Consider the following 23,083-nt stretch of genomic DNA (forward strand, 5'->3'; position numbering starts at 1 on the left):
GAGAGCTGTGAATGTGCCTCTGGCTTAGGGGGCTTGGAATGAAAGCTGCATTGGAGTGAATCTCTGGCCCCCAACAAGGCGGAACACTAGGATTTCTTTGTCCACATATCCTGTCATCTTAAACAAGGCTGTCCATCATGTGTGCTGTATCTGAAGGATCATGGGCCAACTGTGGGGCCAAGACTCCAACCCTTGCCCCCTGAGCTCCAAGGAAGAAACTGCCTCAGCAGGATGAGAAAGAAGGTGCTTAAAAGAGAGCTGGAGCCCACAAGAAATTAAGGCATGGAGTAGGGCCAGAAGTCCCCAGGGAGGACTTCGAGGATAAGCCAGGATGCTGGAGCGAGCCACGAGCAAGATCTGGAGGCCCAGCTAGTGAGAGTTCCAAGAAGGCAAGGACGGCGAAGGGTGCGAAGGCAGCGGAAGGATCTGCGTGGCCCTGGAGGGTGCTAAGGGACAGAGGCCGCAGGTGGGATGCAGGAGGCAGTTTGGTAGGAGAAGCAGCAATAGGCTGGGTGGGGCAGATCCAAAGGCTTTTTCCAGTTGAAAGGCGACTTATGTGTGATTTAAAGGAGAAGATCTCTGCTTACATGTGGTCAAAGTCAATCCAACACTATTTCCAAGTAAAGTTCCAAAAAACAAAAACAAAAAAAGAAAAATTTGCAAGGCTTTCATTCACCTGGGGCAAGTGGTACCCAGTAATGAAGAGTTGGGGATGGGTGAAAAGCTGAATCCATGTGCACGCAGGCTATCCCCAGAAGTGGTGGGGTAAGCTGAAGTGCTTGGGAGACTGCATGCCTGCTCTTGGGAAATCCGGGGCAACCATAAAGCCAGATTTATGTGGCATCTATGATTTGAAAAATTTTGGCATTTATCTTAAAAAAAGAAAAAATAAAGTCATTCTGTGAATCAAACGAAGTCATGTGGTGGTCAGATTTGGTTATACCTAAAAACCCTGCCTGAAAGCCCTCCGGAAAGCAGATTGGTAGGTGTCAGGGGCGGAGCGGGGAGATAGGGAGTGGCTGCTGATGGGTGTGGGGGACCCATTTTGGGAGTGATGCAGAATACATGGTGCTGTACTTAATGCCACCGAATTGTGCATTTTAAGTAGTTAAAATGGCAAGTTTTACTGTGTGTACTTTAGCCTAAAAAAGGAGTGGAAAAGGAATGGGGGGCGAGGACCAAAAAGATAAGAAAGAAAAGAGGACAGTTCCACGTAAAAGAACCCCATGTGTGTGCCAGGCTCCCAGGGGCTGGGCGGGCAGCCCGCCTCCTTCCGCGGAGCGCAGGAGGGCCGCCAGGTTAAAGGCGCAGATGCGGACCTGGCGCCCCTGGGAAAGGCTGTTGGGGCTGGTGGTGCTGGCCAAGCTCCTCCGCTGTAGCCTGCGGAACACAGACGGCCGACGGCCGAGCTGCGCACGGCGCTGGGGGTCGCTGTCACCCAAGGAACGCGGCAGGCGCGGCGACACTCGGAGACGTGGCGGGTTCGGGTCGCCTACAGGACGAGTCCGCCAGGGGTCGCTGTCGCCCGGGGAACGCGGCGGCGGGGACGGTGGGTCCCGGGTCGTTCCGCAGGACGAGCCCTTCGGGGGTCGCTGTCACTCGGGGTAAGCGCCAGGCGCGGCGACACCCGGGAGACGCGTCGGGACCCGGATCGTCCCCCAAGATGAGCCCTTCGGGGTTTGCTATCACTCGGGGAAAGCGACAGGCGCAGCGGCACCCGGGAGACGCGGCCGGGCCCGGGTCGCCTGCAGGACGAGTCCGCCAGGGGTCGCTGTCGCCCGGGGAACGCGGCGGCGGGGGTGGCGGGTCCCGATCGTTCCGCAGGACGGGCCCTTCGGGGTTCGCTGTCAGTCGGGGGACGCGGCAGGCGCGGAGACACGCGGGAGACGCTGAGCATCCCGGGTCGTCCGCAGGACGAGCCCTTCGGGAGTCTCTGTCACCCGCGGAATGCGGCGGCAGGGGTGGCGGGTCCCGGGTGGTCCCCAGGACGAGCCCTTTGAGGATCGCTGTCACTCGGGGGACGCGGCAGGCACGGCGACAAGCGAGAGACGCGGCGGGTTGCGGGTCGCCCCGCAGGACGAGCCCTTTGGAGGTCGCGGTCACCCGGGGTAAGGGCTGGGTGCGGCGACTCCCGGAGACACGGCGGGTCTGGGTCGCCTGCAGGACGAGTCCGCCAGGGGTCGCTGTCGCCCGGGGAACGCGGCGGCGGGGGTGGCGGGTCCCGGTTGTTCCGCAGGACGGGCCCTTCGGGGTTCGCTGTCAGTCGGGGGACGCGGCAGCGCGGAGACACGAGGGAAACGCGGCGGGCCCCCGGCAGCCCCGCAGTGGGAGTCTGCCGTGGGTCGGTGTCACCCAGGGTAAGCGGCAGGCGGGGCAACACCCAGGAGTCGTGGCGGTGGGGACGGCGGGTCCCGGACCGCCCCGCAAGACGAGTCTGCCGAGGGTCGCTGTCACCCGGGGTAAGGGCCAGGCGCGGCGACGCCCGGGAGACGTGGCAGGTCCCGGGTCGCCCCGCAGGACGAGTCTGCCGGGGGTCGCTATTGCCGGGGGGACGCGGCGGCGGGGGTGGCAGCTGCCGCATCCCCTGCAGGACGAGTCTGCCGAGGTGGACTGTCACCCGGGGGACTCGGTGGAGGGGACAGCGGATCTCGAGTCGCCCCGCAGGACGAGCCCGCGGAGGGTGGCGTCTCTGGGCGGGGGGAGGGGACGCGGCGGGGGTGGCGGGTCCCAGGTCGCCGGCAGGACGAGTCCGCGGGGGGTCGCCGTCACCCGGGGCCACGCGTCCGCTCACTGCGTGGCGTGCAGTTTCTGGTGGTCGAGGAGGTGGACCATCCAGGGAAAGGCCTTCCCGCAGACGCCGCACTCGAAGGGCCGCTCGCGGCTGGAGGACTCCCGGCGCCGGCCTCCATTCGCGTTTCGGGCGCGGGGCCCTCGGCCTGCCGCCTCCAACCGGCGGGCCTCCCCGGGCCCCTCGCCCCTGACCCGCCGGGGCCTCTTGCGCGGCGGCTGCAGCAGATGGATCTTCCGATGCTCCTCCAGCACCGAGGCGTGCAGAAAGGCCTTGCCGCAGTCGGGGCACGAGAAGGGCCCTTCATCCAGGTGGCATTTCTGGTGCTCAATGAAGTGGGTGACCCAGATGAAAACCTCCCCGCACTCGGCACACGTGAAGGGCCGCGCCCCTGGGGGAACTTGGGGCACTGCTGAGCTCTCCGAGGAGGGGGCAGCAGCCATCGGTTGCCCCGCCTCTTCAGTGGAGGCTTTGGGGTCTTTGAGTAAGGGCAGGTGGGTACTGCTGGCATCGCTGTCCCCAAGACCCTTTTGGGGACTGCCACTCTGAGCACTGGGGAGGGTGGATTCTGCAACCCGGCCAGGCTGAGGGCTCCGCTGTAGGGGGCCCTCGGGAGCATGCCCTTGGCCTCCAGTGCCCTGAAGCACAGTGTCCCTGGGGGCAGCCTCTGCCTTCCAGGCACTCCCTTCTGCCTGGGCAGCGTCCTGGGCCTGCCTGGGGAGGGAGTGTCTGTTCCTCAGGGCTCCATCCCCCGCTGGCCCACAGGGAGGTTCATCCCAGATACTAGGCTTCAGAGGCGAGCAGCCTGGGCCTGGGGAGGGTGAGGGGAAAGGGTTAATTGTTAGTGAAGGGACAGGGGCTGGAGGCCACACCCTGGGCATCTTCCTGTTCCCCTCCTCCCAGGGACTGCAGAGACACTACTTGGTAGGGCCTTAGTGCCCTCAATCCTTTCCTAAGATAAAGGGATGGGGTGGGGGGGCAGATCCCTCGGCCCTGGGCCCCTTTGTCCTCACCTGGGTGGGCCGCTGAGGGGACCTCCTGCTGCAGCATCTTCGGTCTGTCTGTCTGCATGCTAGGAGGCTGAAGCCCTGGTCAGGGGGTGGAAACTATTGAGTGGCTGTTGCGGGAGGGAGGAGGGGGTGCACTACCAGTCAGTCCCCAGTCCTGGTGTGCACAGTTTCTGGGGGAAAGTATAGCGTTTGGTACCAAAACCCCCCAACACTGCCATCAGCAAAATCTAACCCTCACCGGATCTTAAATCCATTCCCAGCCCTCAGGATTGCCACAGAACCCAAACACTCACCGAGTGAGCCCAGGGTGCAGGATGCCTCGGCCCCCGCCCTGGCGTGGGGACTCCACTGGGGCTGGGAAGGCTGCAGCCACTCGCCCTCCTGGGGGAGCCCCAGCTCCGATGCCTGGAATGGCAAACACAGTCCTGCTCAGCAACTGCCCCACGCTGAGCCACCACAGCAGAGGGACAGCATTGCCTCCCTTCAAAAATCCAGGAATGTAAAACTAAAGCCACCACTCCTCCCCACCCCCCCAAAAAGGTGCCAAAAAAAAAAAAACAAAAACGCCACCAAACCGATAAACAGTATTTAGTAAGAGTTTATTGTGCAAATAAGAATAGCCTACGAACTGGGAGCTTTCCAAATCCAGGGCTGATGCCAAGCCTGAGGGCTTATACAGTGAAAATGAGAAGGTCGTTTAACTTTCTTGGGGGTGGTTACTAAAAAGGGGGTTTCCAGACAGCAGGGGCTAGCTCAGAGTGATTAGCTTACACTGCATTTAGGAAGAGGACTTAAGTTTCTTTACTGAGGTGGCCCAGCTTATGTTTTGCTTGTTTGGCAGAACACACCAAACGAAGTCTCACTTATGTGGTAAGTGGTTTTGACTGTTCAGGGGATGTTCAGGTCTGGTCTCCATTTTGTGTTTAATTTTTGCACCCCAGAGGTACACTGGCAGAGGGCTGTTACTAGGACTGGAGATATAAATCGAGGGGCCCCCTGTGCAGAATGAAAACTCAAGGCCCCTTTGCAATGGTTAGTTCTAGGAGTCAATGTGACTGAGCTAACGGATGGCCCAATAGCTGGTAAAGTATCATTTTTGGGATTTGGAGTGGGGGCTGTCTCCAGGGAAGATTAGCTTTTGTACTGGCTGTGTGAGTAAACATCATCCTCACTGGTGTGGGTGGGCCTCACCTAATCCATTGAGGGCCCAAGATGAGCACAAAGCCAGAAGGGTGCAGTTGTGCTCTTTGCTTGAGCTAGGATAGCCACCTTCAGCCCTCACATTGGACCCCTCCTTGATTCTTGGGCTTTGGGCTCAGACTGAGACTCCTCTGGTCTAGACTTTTGGGCCTGAGATGGAGTTCCCCTGCCCTGGAGATGGCTTTCTGGGGTCTCTAGCTTACAGACAGCACATCAGGGACTCCTTGGCCTCCATGGTTGTGTGAGCTAGTTCCTTTTAATACATCTCTCTTTATGTCTATATAAGTCCTACTGGCTTTGTTTCTGTGGAAAACCCAGACTTGTACACTCTCACTCGAAAACCACTGAGGATTTCACAGCAGCGACATGCCATTAAACGGAGTCCCAGGCCCTATGTCAGGTCAATATCACCTGAGGTCAGTATCACCTGTGGGATTCTGACCTGTGCCTCCCAGCTGCACTGTGCCTGAGAACAAGTCCCCCAGAGGGTGATGAGCAGCAGTGGGGCTCCACGTCTCATGTGTCACCAAAGCGTTCCTATCACCCATCCCACCAACAGGCACACATCCCACGCAAAGTGGAGTCTCTCAGAGCTTGCCATTAAAGAGTGAGGATCTGAAATGTATGGCCTTGGTTTGCATCCCAGCTAGCCCTACTTGCTGGGTGGCACTGAGCAAGGGGCTTTCCCTCTCTGGGCCTGAAAAGGCATATCTGCACAGCATGATTAGAGCCAGGCACCTGGCAAGGGCTTGGCAAATGGATGATATTTGAGAAAGTGTGCTGGGAAAACAAGAAGTGATGAGAATCAACCAGGAGGTCAAGCTCTTGTCAGAAAGGCCTGTCTTGGGTTGGTCTCTGCTTTCTGCAGCTCTCACTCACCAGGGATACAGGTGTGGGGATAAAGGGCCCCCTCCCAAAGGCACAGGCTGGGACTGCTGGGCACTAGGGACTGATGGAGGGAGAGGTGGTGATGGGGTGTGGTGGGAGAGAATTAAGGTATGAGGTTCTTCACTTTCAAGCTGGGAATATGTGGATGGTGTGATTGGCTGAATTATTGATTTTCTTTTTCTTACTAAATACTAGTTTCCATTGTAAGACAAACATTGGTTGAATTCTATAATAGTCAACAGAGAGGCTGCCATCTGTAAGGAGGAAGGCAGGAGTCCCTCTCCCTCTTCCTGGTACCTGACCATTGTGGTCCGAGACCATGACCATGAATGGTAAGGGATTGAGAGAGAAGGCCTAGGACCTGTGTGTGTATGTGTTCGTGGGGTGGGGGCATGTTAGGGCATGTTAGTTCCCCTGACTTGGAGGCGTGGGCCACCATCCAGAGACATCTGAAAATAGCGACAAACACACTTGGGCCAGGCACAGAAACTAGGACATCTCTGAGCCTTCTCTATAGCTCCAAACACAAAAAATGTCCCCAGAGTCCTGCTGACCAGGGCTCTGATTATTCTGTGGACAGTGTGGGGCAATGAGTGGGATGTGGGGACCCACATCTGTCATCTAACCAGCAAAGAGAGAGAAAATAATAATGCTAAATATGACTGCCAGCCGGCCCTTTACTGCTGTTGAGGGATTGTTGCTAATGGTTTTCATTGAGGCAGTGGATCTGGGTTTATATCTAAAAAAAGAAGAGTCTGGATGCTTTGCCAGGGGCATGTGGGTGTGTGTGGGGGGATATAATAGATGAAGGAGGTCAAAAGGTACAAACTTCCAGTTGTAAAACAAATCCTGGGCCTGTAATGTGCAACATAGGGGCTACAGTAGATAATACCGTGTTGTATATGCAGAAGTTGCCAAGAGAGCAACTCATCACAAGAAAAAATATCTTTAACTTGTGGCGATGGATGTTAACTAGACTTATTGTAGTTGATCGTTTTACAATATATATGTATATTGAATCATTATGTTGTACACCTGATACTGACATATCAGTTCACATAATCAATTATATCTCAGTAAAAAATTAAAAATATTATAGGTACAGTTGGTGGGTGGAGAGTACTTAAAGCCCAGGCCCTACTTGTGAGCGTGTGTGTGATTACCGAGGGGAGAATCCAGAATGGATTCTCGCTATGCGTCAGGCACTCATGGCCCATTTGGGGTTGACATCTCCATCACGTGCCAGAAACAGCGCAGCGCCAATGAAACTTTTTGGAGAAAGGGGTTTCTTTCAATAATGTTTAATGTCTTTTCTAATCACTCAGGAAGAACGGTGAATATAGTGACTAGTCCAGCCTAGAATATATTCTTTATACCATATGGTCATAAAATATAACTTTTACTATTTCGGGGAAGCTCATGCATATAATCTTGATATGATTCTTATCGGACAAAAATTCTTAGGGCCCACAAAAGTCCCATTACAACCCCGGGTCCATTACTCAATCACCCCACATTCTCCACTTTGGTGTATGTAGTGCGTAGTAGTTTCCTGTGGCTGTTGTAACAAACCATGACAAGCTTAGTGACTGAAAACAACACAAATTTCTCTTACAGCTCTGAAGGCCAGAAGTTGGAAATCCGTTTCCCCGAGCTAAAGTTTGTCTGCCAAGGTTCATTTCCTCGGAAGGCACCCAGTGACAGTCTGTTTCCTGGCCTAGTCACAGCTTCTAGACACACCCACGTTCCTTGCCTTGTGGCCCTAACTCCATCTTTTCTACCTCTGTGCTCGGGTCACTGTCCTGTCTCTGTCGTTAAACCTCCCTCTACCTCCCTTGTATAAAGACACTTGTGATTATAGTTAGAATCCAGTCAGACTGGATCCAGGGCAATCTCCTTTTCTCATGCTCCTCCTTTAATCACACCCACAAAAAGTCCCTTTTGCCACCGAGGGTGACACTCCCAGGTTCTAGGGGATGAGGATGCGGACATTTGGTGGGGCAAAGAGGGTGGGTGGATGCCTAATTCAGCCTACCACATGGTGTGTGTTTGAAGTTGTCCACACTAAAGAGTTTTACAAAAAGATATTTCGTCCTGTCCACCTAAAAGAAGACAACTAAGAATAACTCCTCTTCCGCCCCAGCCATAGCAGGTAAGAGAGAAATTCACACAGGTGAATTCAAGGACGGGGATGGTCTGCAGCTGACGGCTACAAAGGTACGCAGATGTTTCTTTGGTGGGCTGAGCTCTTCCACAGAGCAGTGGGTGCATTACTAGTCTTTTGTCCCATGTTTTTGTTTAGATGTCTTTTTTCTGTTGTTAGTAATTAACTAAAGGATGAAAATGGTCTCCAGGCAGAACATAGTAGCCAGAGAAGAAAAAAGATACAGACTAGCAGATCCTTCAAAAAAAGAGCCATGCAAATCAGAAAACCTCAAAATAATACTAGACCCCTGCATCATAAGAGGGGGTGGTCTCTGGGAACACAGAAGGGACTGAACTTTGACTTGATGGGAAATACCATCGTTTTTTAGTGGTTTCTTAATTGAACTTAATTTTTCTTAATTTTACTTAATTATATAAACTTGACTGTGGGTGTGTAATGCACGTACAGGTCTGTTAATTTTAAGATGTATATAGATTCATGAAATTACCACCACAGTCAGGACCAGAATGGTTCTACCACCCAGAGCAAACTCCCTCGTGCTATCCCTGTATAGTCTCATTTTCCCTCCACCCGGAATTCTTGCCTGGCAACCACTAATCTGTTCTCTGTGGCTATCATTTTGTCTTTTCAAAAATGTCCTATAAATGGGATTTCCTACAATGTACCTTTTGAGATTAACTGTTGTGACAGCAGAGTGCCCCTCAGATCCATCTAAGTTGTGTGTGAATCAAGAGTTTCTTCCATGATTTTGCTGGGCAGTATTCCCTGGTGTGTGGGATAAATGATTGTTCATTCAATCGCACACACACGTGGGGGTTTCCAGTTTGGGGCTATTACAAACAAAGCTGGTGTGAATGTTTGTGTGTAGGCTTTTGGGGGAACGCAAGGTTTTGTTTCATCTGGGTAAACACCCAGCCCCAGGAGTGGGATTGCTGGGTCATATGTCATGTACTTCATTTTGTAAGAATCAACCAAACTGTTTTCCAGGTTGGTTTTGCCACTTTGCAGTCCTACCAGCAATGAAACAGTCCGTTTTTGCACTCCCTTGCCAGCACTTGCTGTTGTCCCTCTTTCTACTTTTAGCATTTCCAGTAGGTGTGTAATGATATCTCATCGTGGTTTTAATTTGCATTTCCCTGATGGCTCTTTCCATGTGCTCCTTGTAACATTCCCATTTTTAAAAGGGAAGCAGATGACTCCTGTCCTTTTTCTCTCTGAGCATGGACATAGAAAACAAAAGGAAGCCAAAGGTGCTTCGAGGTTGCTTGTGAATGGTGTCAGCTTGAGGGGGTGCTTGGAGGGGAAGGTGGTAGTATTGGTCATGACTGAGGGAGGCCACATGGCCCCGTATGAGGGAGAAGTAGGATATCTCAAGGACACCTGGACTGACAGCCAGGTGCAGGGGATGAAGGTCCTGACAGGGCCTTAGCACTGATGGTTAATATTTGACAGAGCAGCAGATTAGTGGGAGCCAGAGGAGCTTGTGGTCTGAAGAAGGGTGAGGTCACAGAGGTGACGGGAGATGAGAGCAAGGTGCTGTGAATCTGATGCCAGAGGGAAGGGAATGTGGTTTGGTTTTTGTTTCCTTTGTGTTTTACCTGTTAATACATCTGCATGGTCTGTTTTAATCACTCCAGTCCCTGCTGGGGCCCTGTCCCCATCACTCTGTGAGCTCCAGCCACACCAAGTTTCCCTTGGTCCCTGTCATGCACCATGGTCCCCTCTCACTTGGGGCCTTTGCAAGAATAGATCTTGCTGTCAGAGTTGCCCTCGTAGAGTCTTTCCCAGCCCCTCCAAGAATCCACAGCCTTCCCGGGTATGAGACTACTACAGATACTAACACTATGGATGGCATCTGGGCCAGGGCACCCAAGCTCCCATGTGGCAGCACTTGGGGTGGCAGTCCCAGAAATCTTTCTGTTTGCCCAGCATGTGGCTGTGGATTATACACGAGGACAGGGACCCCAGCAGCTGGCTGGTGCCTAGTAAAGGACTGGGTACAGGGGGTGAAGACAGTCTTCAGGAGAGCACGACCGCGGGAACTGCACAGAACTGCAGCAAGCTTTGGGATTTGTGGGGCTGGTGAGAATGTGGGGTTCAGCCTTCTGGGAGTGTCAGGACAGCCTCACACAGAGCTTGGATGGGATGTCCTTCAACCTGTCACAGCACTGTGCACATGGTGCCCCAGGAATGTAGGAGCGTGGAGCCAGGGCCCTGGGCTCACCTGGGATGGGTCTTTCCAGGACTTCGGGCTCATCCCATCTTCCTCCTCCCTGTTGCTCTTGTCCTGGTGTTCGGTGAGAGATACCAGAACTGGACGAGAGAAAAGGATGGTGAGAGACCGGTGTGACCCAGAGCCCCTAAATCCCCAGATTTCCTGCTCAGGGAGGGCATCCAATCCCAGGAGCATCTCTGAAGACCACCCCCCCCAAGTGAGGGCAAGGCAAGAGCAATAGTATGCCTTTATTCTTCCAACGAGCTTCTAAATGCAGCCCTACCCCACTGCTCCAGACCTTTCCATGGCTGCCATTCCTGAGACCATGGTGACAGGAGAGGCAGCTGAGGACAAGTCTTCTCACCCAACGCTCCATGCCCATGTGTGCCCCTGAGAGGCCCTTGAGGACATTGCCTGCAGCTCTGACTAACATGGAAAGCCTGGAACCCTCCTCAGGTGGAATGCAGTCAGGTAGCAAAGACAGTTAAAGCAGCGCCCCATGGGTATGCCGCAGAACACGTTGTAGGAAGACAAAAGCCAGGGTGGGATGACAGTGACAGAAGGACACCATTTATAGGGTTAGGACAAGGGAAACAGAGCCATATACTGTTGGATACAAATAAGAGGAAAAAGTACAAACATGCACATGCAATGAGGAACTCAAGGCCTTGGCCCCCTTGGGCCCACCAGGGTGCGCGGGCAAAGAGGAATGTGGAGCAGACCTGCACTGTGGACCCAGTGAGCCCCACAGTGCGTGTCATTTCTTTAAACAACAACTTAAGCTGCCTTTCAGGTTAGGCTCTGAGATGGCTTCGCGACAGTTACATGGGTGTCCATTATAATACTTCTCATACAGTTCTGCAGGCTGAAAATGTGTCATATAAAAAGCAAACAGTTGCTTTGGAAGGCAATTTGGCAGTTCCTCAAAAATGATACATAGGGTTACCAAATGCCCCTAAACTTCTCCTCCTTGGGTGTGTTCCCAGAAGAAATGAAAACATGTCCACACAAATATTGTGAGTTTTCATAGCAGCATTGTTCATCATAGGCAGAAAGTGGAAACGGCCCAAATGTCCATCGAATGACAAAGGAAGAAACAAACTGTGTATGTCCAAACAATGGAATATTACTGAGCCTTAAAAAGAAGGAAATACTGATACATTTCACAGCATGGATGAACCCTAAGTGAAAGAAGCCAGACACAAAAGGTCATATATCATACGATTTCATTTATATGAAATGTGCAGAACAGGCAAATCCATAAAGACAAAAAGTAGATTAGTGATTGCCAGGGGCTGGAGGAATAGGAGAATGGGGAGTGACTGCTAATGGTGGGAGGTTTCCTTTTGGGGTGAATGAAATGTTCTGGAATTAGATGGTGCTGATGGTTGCACAACTCTGTGAATATACTAAAAATCACTGAGTTGTATATTTTTAAGCAGGTGAATTAAAGAGTATGGGAATTGTATTTCAATAACTATTTTTTTAAATTTTTTATTTTTTATAAACATGTATTTTTATCCCCAGGGTCAATAACTATTTTTAAAAATCAAACAGGAAGGTAACATTGCCAAAAATGGCAGAATAGAGAGCTCCTGAAATCAGTCCCTCCATTGAGGCAACAATTAAGCCAGCAAAAACTTTCAGAGTTAACTTTTTGGGAACTTGACTCTGGTTAAAGAAAAACAAAAACAAAAACAAACAAACAAACAAAACCAACCAAGGATAAGGGAATGCTTAATGAAGAAAAAAGCTATCAAATTTCAACTAGGAGGTGTGGTGGCATTTTTTACTTACCTGCCTACCAACCCCATTCTGCAGCTAGGAGGGGCTGTGAGGACAGCAGTCTGCGTTATTGGTGTGGCTTGTTGAAGCTACAGGGAACAGGACAGATCTTGTTCCCAAAGAATTGCATTTGTATGTTCGTCTGGTGACCTGTCTGGGGACTCCCTGAAGGATTAGTTCAGGGATTTTGCCTTTATGCCCTCTCAGAACCCTCAGTGGCCTCCTGAGAAGCATATGTCAAAAGCATTAAAGGCATATACTAGCCACAGCCACCTGTAGCAGGGGTAAAAGATGGAACCAGCAGCAGAGAGACCAAAAAGGCTAGGAAGGAAGAGGCTGGAGAAGGAGGTACATGTGGGAATAAGGGCTTTACCAGAGAGTCTAGCAGGCCATGCATATGATCAGTACTAAACACATGGTAGGAAACGAGAAGATCCCAGGCTTTCAACTCTGGTTGACCGTTAGGCCCCATGTAACCAGGAAGACTCAGGACAGTTGCAAATCAAGAGGCTAAGCATTGAAGGAGTACCTCAACTCAGAGCCAACCTAAAAAAATGAGGCAGTTTTGTTTTGTTGGCTCCAGGCATTTAAGGAAATTTCTGTCATGTCTCTGGCCCAACACTAAATTAGTGAAACAGAAACTTTAGTGAGCACACACAACAAAGAATGTAGTATTTACAAAAACAGTTTAGAAAAGTTTCAGAAATAGGGCACCTGGGTGGTGTAGTCAGTTAAGCTTCTGCCTTTGTCTTGGGTCATGATGCTAGGCTCCTGGGATCGAGCCCTGCATCAGGCTCCCTACGCAGCGGAGAGCCTGCTTCTCCCTCTTCCCCTGCTCATGTGCTGGCTCTCTCTCAAATAAGTAAAATCTTAAAAGAAAGAAAAGTTTCCAAAATAAACAACTACAGCCCACAGTAAGCAGCATAAACAAGCCCTGTGGAGGGAAGAGAATTTGATCTCCAGAGTTATCACATTATATTATCAAATACTAAAAGTGCCTGATTCCCAACAACAAATTAAGGGGTATGCAAAGACCTAAGAAAGTATCTCTCATTCACAGGAATAAAAAGAAATTAACAGAAACTGTCCCTGAAGAAGCCCAGACATTGGATTTACTAGACAAAGATTTTAAGTCAACTGTCTTAAATACCCTTAAAGAGCTAAAAGAAGGGATGCCTGGATGGCTCAGTTGGTTAAGCTGCTGCCTTCAGCTCAGGTCGTGATCCCAGCATCCTGGGATAGAGTCCCACATCGGGCTCCTTGCTCAGCAGAGAGCCTGCTTTTCTCTCTGTCTCTGCCTGCCACTCTGTCTGCCTGTGCTCGCTCTCGCGCGCTCTCTCTCTCTCTGACAAATAAATAAAATCTTTTAAAAAATTTTAAAAAAGAGCTAAAAGAAGCATGAGGAAAGAGCTATCAAAAGTCAGGAGAATGGGGCACCTGGGTGACTCGGTGGGTTAAGCCTTTGCCTTTGGCTCAGGTCATGGTCTCGGGGTCCTGGGATTGAGCCCCGCATTGGGCTCTCTGCTCAGCGGGAGCCTGTTTTCCCCTCTCTCTCTCTGTCTGCCTCTCTGTCTACTTGTGATCTCTGTCTGTCAAATAAATAAATAAAATATTTTAAAAAATCAGGAGAATGATGTTCTCAACAAATAAAGGATATCAATAAGGAGAAATTATATAAAGGAACCAAATAGAAATTATATAAAGGAGCCAAATAGAAATTTTCTGGAGCAGAGTACAGTAACTACAATGAGAAATTTGTTGGGGGACTTCAGATTTAAGCTGGCAGAGAAAAGGATCAGTAAACTTGAAGGTAGGTCAATTAAAATTATATACTCTGAGGAGCAGAAGAAAATGAACAGGGCCTAAGGGTCTTGTGGGACACCATAAAACACACCGACAGACACCTAACAGCAATCCCAGAAGGAGAAGACAGAGAAACAAAATGTTTGAAAAAACAATGGCTGGAAATTTCCTAAAATAGATGAAATACTTGAATCTGCACAAAGAAGCTGAACAGATTCCAAATAGGATGAAGTCAAAGAGGCCCACATGGAGACACACTGTAGTCAAACTGTTACGTGGCTCAATACATCAGGGTCAAATGATGAGATATGCTATATTGATAGACCACGTGATCATCTCAGTGACACAGAAAAAGCATTTGATGTAACCCGATGCCCTCTAATGATAAAGACATCAAAATTATGAGGGACTGAAAGCTTCCCCCTGAGTCAAGAACAAGCAAAGATGTTTGCTTTTACCGCTTCTATTCAACATTCTACTGGAAATTCTAGCCAGAATGGTTAGGCAAGAAAAAGAGGGAGAAGAAGTCATCTAAATTGGACAGGAAGGGGTACCTGGCTGTCTCGGTGAGTAGAACATGTGACTCTTGATCTCAGGGTTGTGACTTCAAGCCCCACATTGGGGGTAGAGATTACTTAAAAATAAAATCTCTTAGGGTGCCTAGATGGCTCAGTCATTAAGTGTTGCCTTCAGCTCAGGTTATGATCCCAGGATCTGGGATCAAGCCCCACATCAGGCTCCCTGCTCAGTGGGAAGCCTGCTTCTCCATTTCCCACTCCCCCTGCTTGTGTTCCCTCTCCTGCTGTCTCTCTGTTAAATAAATAAATAAATATAAAAAAATAAAATAAAATCTCAAAAAATAAATACATTGGAGAGGAAGAAGAAAAACTCTATTCACAGATGGCATGAGCTAATAAGTGAATTCGGCAAAGTTACATGATACAATATCAACACATAAAAATTAGTTATTTCTATAAAATATTAATGAACAACCCAAAAAGGAAACTCAGAAGATTTCATTTGCAACAAAAAGAATTAATTCTACTTATAGAATCAAAAAGAATAGAATACTTAGGCATAAATTTAGCCTGGGAGATACAAGGCTTCTACACTGAAAATGAAAACTCCTACTGGAAGGAATTAAAGAAAATCTAAATAAGATTATTATCAATTATTATTATTAATAAACACATTCTGCATTCACAGATTGGGATACTTAATATTGCTAAGATGGCAACACTACTTACTGATCTATAGGTCCGATGCAGTCCCTTTCAAAACCCCAACAGTCTGTTTTCCTTCTTTTTGCAGAAATGGAAAAGCTGGTTCTAAAATTTATCTGAAATTCCAAGGGACCCAGAATAGCCAAAAGAGTCCTAAAATAGGACAGAGTTGGAAGACACATACCTCCTGATTTCAGAACTCACTATAGAGCTACAGTGCTGGCATAAATGCAGACATACAGAACCGAAAGGAATTGAGAGCCCAGAACTAAGCCCACATATCTACAGCCAGTTGGTTTTTCACAAATGTACCAGAACCCTTCGGTAGGGGAAGAAGAGTCTTCAACAGTGGTGCTGGGACAACCGGTAATCTACATGCAGAAGAACAAAGTTGGACCCTTACTTTGCATGGTATACCCAGCAGCGTCTGATACTTGCCAAATGCCCATCCTTGGTTCTTCCTGCTACTTCTGTCCACCCATGCCTCCCCTGCTCCCGTCTTGGCTGGGCACCCACTAGGTGTCTCGTACTGTTTACTGTCCAGGACCCACTTGAAGGTGGATGCAGAGCTCTTACTGTCACGAAGCTCACATAAACTAGGACAGAGAACAGACACGCAGGGAAAGGATAAACCCTATAAACGTTGCAGAGAGGTGAGGACCCTGGAGAAATGAGCGGGGTCCTTTGTGGTAGCCTCACAGAGGGATGGATGTCTAAGCCAGGCCTAGATGATAAGCTGGCTAGCCTTGGATCCAGTGAGGTTCAAGGCTTCAGGACTCTGGGGGGTGGGGTTGGGGGGGAGGTGAGGCCGAGGCCCTGGAGGCAAATGATAGAGGCACGAGGCACGCAGTCAGGATAGGCATCTGGGGTCAGCCCCCCTGCAGGGCTGGCATGGGAGGACCACTCCCTTTGCTGCTGTGGACAGAGGATAGGATGGTAGGTGTGGGGAGAACAGGGATCTGGGCCTGACATTGAACTTTTGATTGCTGAGTTATCCATTTCAATGACCTCTATCTGGAATAAACATATTTGCAGCTGTGTGACACAGCTTCTAGCAAAAACAAAACAAAACAAAACAAAACAAAAACAAAAAACAAACATAATGAATTGGGCTGTCCCCACTCATAGAGGTCCCTTTTTCAGAAAGTTCTCAGTTGGGGTGACCCACTTCACCTTACTCACATCCTAATTCCCATTCTTCTGCTTTAAATTAGCCAATAAAGACCATATCTCTGAGCCCCTAGACAGCCTCCCCCCATAAAGGCTGAGCCCCTGGTGCGCACGCTATCTCCCAGGGCTCTCTCTCTTGGGCCCCAGAGCATCAAGATCTATAAATAGGCTGCAGTGGGCACGACACTCCTCCACATCCAGGTTCACCAGGCGGGAGGGAGGATATGCCATGGACAAGATGGGGAGAGGTTTGTTCTGTTCAGTTATTTTCCAGACACCCACCATCAGAGACTTCAAGTGGAAATACTGGGTCTGTCTTCATCCTGCGCTTCCACCACGGTGACTGGAGAGGGCCAGCCGCAGCAAAGAGGAGAGCTGGGCTCCTGCTGGATCCCATCTGGGCTTCAGCGCCCCACACACAGCCCTGTCCCAGCGAGCTCCCAGGCTCCCTTCCCCTCAGTGCACATCTCGTCCTACCCTTTCCCGTTCCTCACCTGCTGGGAGCTTCCTTTCCCAAGGAATGAAGCCCAGTGTTGAGGCAGCAGCACACAGATATCCCTCAGGCCCGGCCACCTGCTACTCCATCTACCTCCCTGTCCGTAGGACCCCTCCCTTGCTGAAAATGATAGGGAACCTGAAGATGGTGACAGCAAAGCATTAACACCAGCCTGGGCCTTCCAGGCTTGAGGCCCTGGGGGTTGCATGGGTCCACCAAGGACCAGACACAAAAGCTTTCTGGCTCCTTCGTTCCTGGAACAGTGAGTTCCAAGGGCCACTTTATCTGCCTTGCCCGTCTTCATTATTTCACAGGAACCTGGAAACGAGACTCCATGACACCATTCAGTGTCTTCCAACCCGGATTATGCTCCGACCTCTGCAAAACACGACATGCGAAACTTTCCTGAACGAGTCAGCTGGCTCCCTGTGGGCAGTGTGGAGACCTGGGAACCCTGTTTTCTGTAGATTTCAAGGCTTTTCTGAACCTTAGGCCTGAAGACATCCTCATCACAGCCCCCATGCTAGGCCCTGAGGGTTGACTTCCTCCAGATGTGATGCGGTCTACACTTCTGTTGACATTACTGGGAAAGAGGGAGCCCCAGTCCATGGGACTGGGGCCTGGGAGGATGGCAATTCTCCACAGGGTCACAGGGGCAAGAAAGCATGTGGACAAAGCCCCTGCAGCAGGCAGGGGGCCAGGGAGAGAGGAGGTGTCAATTCACCTGCAGACCTTCCAGCTACTTGAGACCCTCTGCTGTGCTCTCTCCTACATCCGTTCTGTGACAACTGTGGACTGAGGCGGCAGTCTCCACAACTAGCCCGTGGGCCTCCAGGACAGGTCTGTGTCCCATGGACTGGATGCAGGGGAGGACTGGACAGGACCTGGTGGGGGGGCATGGTCCGCAGCACCTCATGTGGGCCAAGACCTGGGGTCCTTCTGAGGGAGAGGCAGACAAGTGCAAAGCCACAGGCCAGATGGACACATGGTAAGATGGAGAAATCCTCGACTACTGACTGAGTGAGAAAAGTGAGGCGGACAGAGGCGTGCAGCACAATGACATTTATGTAAAACAAAGGAAAACACAGGTGTGTGATATGACCATGTGCACAGGTAGGACATGTACAGGCAGGGGCTTGCTCGGATGGCCTGGGGTGCTGCTGGTGGGGAGAGGGAACAGGACAGGAGCAGGTGGGGGGTGGGTGGGAGTAGTGCTGGGTAGACGAGGCACTCTGAGTCCCAAAGGAAAAAGTAGCGTGATCCTTGGGCACTGACCCACGGAGATATTGGCCAGAACCCAAACCCGACACCTGCTCCCCCCGGGAACCACTTGCTCTTCGGGGTGAGGCCCGACCCCTCACCTTCCTGCTGCGACATCTCTATGAGGTCCTCCACCAGGGTAGCGGCCTCCTTGCAGGTGCGGGGGCCCTGCGACTGCACCCAGGTCCTCATCTTGCTGGGCAGCGCTCCCAGGAACTGCTCCAGCACCAGCAGCTCCATGATCTGCTCCTTCGAGTGTGCCTCGGGCCGCAGCCACTGGCGCAACAGCATCCAGAGATGGCCCAGTGCATGGTGTGGCCCGCCTGCCACACGGTACTGGAACTGTCGGAAACGCAGGCGGCAGGCCTCAGTATCCCCAGGGATGGGTGGTTCAGGAGCCCCATCCTGCTGCCCCGGGGCCGGGATCTGGGTATTCTTGGGGGAGGCGAGGGCTTTGGGCAACGGAAGCATCTCTCCAGCCTCAGAGGGCAAGCAGGCTGGATCCCAGGACTGTCCCAGCAGCTCCAGACAAACCCAGGTGGCAGCAGATGGATGCAGTCAGCAGTCAGGGGCCTGCAGAGAGGGGCAGGCGCAAAGTGGCCACATCAGATGGTGACCACCACCTTGGTCAACACTCCCCTCACTCCCCATCTCCTTGCCAGACCTCTAGTGAGCCCTCCCCATCTCATTCTGACCTAATCTCCTTCCACATGACACTCATGGGTTACACTGGGTTGAAGACAAGGCACTGGTCACCCCAGGATCTTTGTATGCACTGTTCCTACCCACACTCCTCTCTGATGTTGATCCCAGCCCAGCTGTCACCACAGCAGCATGTCACCATGCTCTGGCACAGGCCGTCATCCTCATCTCCTGGTCTTTAGTGTGCTGTCTTCATGACTCTTACCTCGTCATGAACATATCCCATTTCTTTACTTAGCATACGTCTGCCTCCTTCACTCATTTCGTCATTCACACGGTTTGCTGAGCTTCGAGGGGAACAGGATTCCTGCTCTGGTGGAGTAGCCGGAACTGCCCAGCACAACTCCCTGTGGGGTTGGAAATGCTCTCCTCCTGTGCCATCCAGCCTGGTAGCTGCCAGCTAATATGTGGCTCCTAAGCACTAGAAATAAGGAACTGGACTTCCAATTCCCTTTAAATGGAAACAGCCAAATATGCTACATAATAGCACAACAGAAGCTTCCTGCCCTGCCTATGCTGTCTTTCTCACTAACTTAATGCTGAGGAGGCAGCGGTGAGGACAAGGGGGGAAAGAGACTAAAAACAGAGGGAAAGTGGGAAGGGCAGTGAAAAAATAGCATTTTGTGCATTTTCCAAGCTTCCTATAGTGAACATCCAACTGAAGAGAACGTTAAAGTTTTAAAAATAAAAATGAAATTCTTTTCTTTCTTTTTTTAAACACTTGTACTCTGTGCTGATCCAATAGTGAAAGTACAAACTGGCACGACCTTTCTGGAAAGCACCATGGCAGCTTGTATATCAAGACCATTCTGGAAGTTCGCGTGCTGTGGAATTTATCTGAAATTGGGACAAAGATTTAGGCACCAAGAATCACAACAGAAGTGCCCAACAGTCAAGCCTGGCAAGATCAACTACCCTCCCATCACATGGTGGAGAACTTATGACTGCAAAATGCACGATAACATAACATGCTCAAGGCAGGCAGACGTGACAGATGGTATGAGGTAAAGGGTAAAGTGGGATGCAAATGACATATGAGGGTCCCAAAAAGGGACGCCAGGAGAGCCCCAAAGGCGGCCAGCCAAATGCTACGTTCTTAATACTTCTCTTAATCTCCCCCAAATGGTATTTTGATCATGTTTGACCTTCATCATGAAGAAAAAAAAAAAAGGAACAAAAACATTTAGGAAGGATTTTTAATGACATGGGAAATGCTTATGACAAGTGAAAGTGGAGGAGTAGTCCACGTGATTTTTTCCTTCTTGATCCTCTGGAGAACTTTCATGTGCACGTGTGTGGGTTTTATAATCAGGAAGGAGAGATGTACACACGCAGGGAGGGCGACTCACGAGGGCCGTGCCCTGCCAGCGATCTTCCGGCCGCTTCTTCCACCGGCAGCCCAACTGGGCGTTTACAAGCTCCGTCACCCCTGCTGAGACCACAGGCAAAAACACTCTTATGCAGTAGTTTCATATATGTATTTTTGAAAGGAAAAAAAGGGGGGCCCCGCTTCGCAGCCTCACAGGTTCAAGCAGTCCTTCTGCTCTGGGATATCAGACCTTACCCTTCTCTCTGGCAATCCAGGAAGTGCGCCCCAGGCAGATTCCAGGGTGGAGAATCGCAGCTCCTCAGTACCCTCCAGGGTCCCGGGATGAAGTCTATGTGGGGAGAAGCTGAGTTGATGGAGGCTCTAGAGGGGGTCAAGTGGGGCTCCTAGTGGAAAGCACATGAGGCCTATGGGCGGGTGTCTGGGGCCCATGTTGGAGGGGGGATGATGTCCTCATGTGGGACCATATTGGGGAGCCCAGGCTGAGGAGGGGGCCTGGAAGATGTAGGGGTCTTAGGCTGATGAGGATGGGCTTGAGATCTACATGGCATCTTGGGGTCCTGGAGATCCGCTCTGGGGGTGACGAGGATTGATGCTAGGGGGTCTCTGAGTGTCACCTGCAGGGCTCAAAGCCACGTGGACAGGCCGGGCTTACCTGCTATGGGCACCGAGATCTGACGCGGACATTGTGTCAGGTTCTGGGCTGCTGGCTGGTGGGGGGAGGGGGAGCTTGGGCTGGGCCGAGAGGGGTCTGGAGTGGACAAACGAGGGTGGAGGGACTGTCTGCCCCAGCTGATGGGTAAGGGAGATGCCGCCGGGGCTGGGAGGAACGGCGCGCCGCGACCCCCTGCCCACCTCCACCTCGGCCCCCCCGCCTGGCGTGCGAGGCTCGCCCGTCTCCCTCATCCCCAGGGACCTCGCGGCCCCGCGACGGCTTCCCTGACCCGGCTCGGCCCCGCCGCCGGCCTCGGGCTACGTGCGCCTCCCGCCCGAGGCCGGATTCGTCTCCACCCGCGCTTCCTCTAACGCGATCCCAGCCAGCGCCCGCCGACTCCAGCGCCCTCGGCCCGCCCCGCGGCCGGCCAGCTCGGCGGGCGCACTGACCGACGAGGGACAGGCGGCGGGGCGGCCGGACGGGCCGCGGCGGACTCACCGCGCGCGGGCTCCGCTCCGGCCAGGGCCGCTCCGTCATGGCGGCGCTTCGGCTTGAGAGCCAGCCCAGCTGCCTACTCGCGGACTACAACTCCCAGAACCACGCGCGCCGCGGGCGGCCGCCATTGGCCCGGAGAGGCGCGCAGAGTCGTTCCCGAGCATCGCGCGCCGCGGGACTCCCTGGCGGAGGACAGGGTGGTAACGCGCGAGGCTGCGCTGGCCAATCGGAAGCCGCTCGGAGTTCTTCACCCCCGCAGCGCCCCAGAGTTACCCTGGACGGGTTCGGTCGCCATGGCAACGGGGCAAGCCGCGATGCGGTGAAGTTGCGGGGGAGGGTTGGGTAGGAGGATGGGCGGGGCTGCGTGAGGGCCGCGGTCAGACTCTCTCTTTGCGGTGTCCAAGCCCGCCCGCAAGCCAGAAATGCCAATTAAACAACGTGGCGTTTCGTTTGTTCGCTTCACTGTAGGAGCGTCTCACATTGAGCCTGCTAACATAGTTTTATTTTTTAAATTTATTTATTTTTAAAGATCTTGTTATTTATTTGACAGAGATCACAAGTAGGCAAAGGCAGGCAGAGACAGAGGAGGAGGAAGCGGGCTTCCTGCTAAGCAGAGAGCCCCTATGCGGGGCTGGATCCCAGGGTCCTGGGATCATGACCTGAGAGGAAGGCCGAGGCTTTAACCCACTGAGCCACTCAGGCACCCCACCATAACATATTTTTAAAATACACGTCTGTTTTAGTAGAGTATGTGCCAGAATAGGATTGCTAGATTTCGCTAATAAATAATACAAGAGGCACAGTTAGACTTAAATGTCAGATAACAACGTTAATTTTTAGTATTACTGTTTCACATTTAGTGTATTTTTTAAAACCTAGAAAATACATGTATAGTACTATATGTAATTTTCAGTGTAGCCATGTCCCACAGTAGGGTTACCAGATTTAATAAATAAAAATGCAGGATAAACAATAAATACTTTTTTAGTATGAGTGTGTCCCATATTATATTTTAAAATATTTTTACAATAAATACATTGAGTATAAGTATTCTTTTATATTTTTTGATATCTATCTATCTATCTATCTCTTGGAATAGGGTTGCCGAATTTAGCAAATAAAAATACAGGACAAATCCTAGCTAAATTTGAATTTCAGATGAATGATTTTTTTTATTATAAATTTGTTCCAATAGTAATATTTGGGATATACTTATACTAAATAATAATAGTAAGGGCGCCTGGGTGGTTCAGTCATTGAGCATCTGCCTTCGGCTCAGGTCATGATCCCAGGGTCCTGGAATGGAGCCCTATATCCAGCTCCCTGCTCAGCAGGAAACCTGCTTCTCCCTCTGCCACTCCCCCTGCTTGTGTTCCCTCTCTCCGTGTCTCTCTGTGTCAAATAAATAAATAAAATCTTTAATAAATAAATAATAATAGCTACTACTACGGTAATTAATAAGAATATATCTTATTATTTGTCCTAGTATTATATTTGGGACTTTAAAAAAAAAAAAGATTTATTTATTTATTTATTTATTTGACACACAGAGATCTCAAGTAGGCAGAGGGACAGGCAGAGATAGAGAGGGGGAAGCAGGCTCCCCGCTGAGCAGAGAGCCCAATGCGGGGGTTCGTTCCCAATACCCTGAGATCATGACCTGAGCCAAAGGCAGAGGCTTTAACCCATTGAGCCACCCAGATGCCCCTATTTGGTACATATTTAAACCAAGTTCTAATACCAAATACTCTTCTAAATACTAATACTATATTTTACTTAAATACATTAAATACAGTATGTTTGGAACGTACTTATACTAAAGAATTATTTATTGTTTAAATTCAGACTGGGGGGAAGGTAATGATTCAAAGGGGTTTCACAGCTCTGGGACTGGGCTCA

The 23,083-nt window shown here is 50.9% G+C and overlaps 1 protein-coding gene across 17 annotated transcripts in view; it reads right to left on the minus strand.

The window, feature by feature from the left end:
* Positions 1–2,256: 2,256 nt before the first annotated feature.
* ZSCAN1 (zinc finger and SCAN domain containing 1) overlaps positions 2,257–23,083 on the minus strand; it is a 29,052-nt gene continuing 8,225 nt past the window's right edge. For 2 of the 17 annotated variants that reach the window (XM_059152422.1, XM_059152420.1), the window contains exons 2-8: positions 20,272–20,365; positions 20,057–20,139; positions 18,107–18,578; positions 10,278–10,366; positions 4,092–4,203; positions 3,802–3,876; positions 2,257–3,599 (exon numbers count right to left, since the gene is read on the minus strand). In XM_059152422.1, coding sequence (XP_059008405.1) covers positions 2,788–3,599; positions 3,802–3,876; positions 4,092–4,203; positions 10,278–10,366; positions 18,107–18,476 — 1,458 coding nt within the window. In that variant the 5' untranslated portion in view covers positions 18,477–18,578; positions 20,057–20,139; positions 20,272–20,365 and the 3' untranslated portion in view covers positions 2,257–2,787. The other 15 variants (XM_059152415.1, XM_059152407.1, XM_059152411.1 and 12 more) reach the window with 14 other exon arrangements.

The sequence above is a fragment of the Mustela lutreola genome, chromosome 16 (genome assembly GCF_030435805.1).
Source record: "Mustela lutreola isolate mMusLut2 chromosome 16, mMusLut2.pri, whole genome shotgun sequence".
NCBI classification, from domain to species: Eukaryota; Metazoa; Chordata; class Mammalia; order Carnivora; family Mustelidae; genus Mustela; species Mustela lutreola.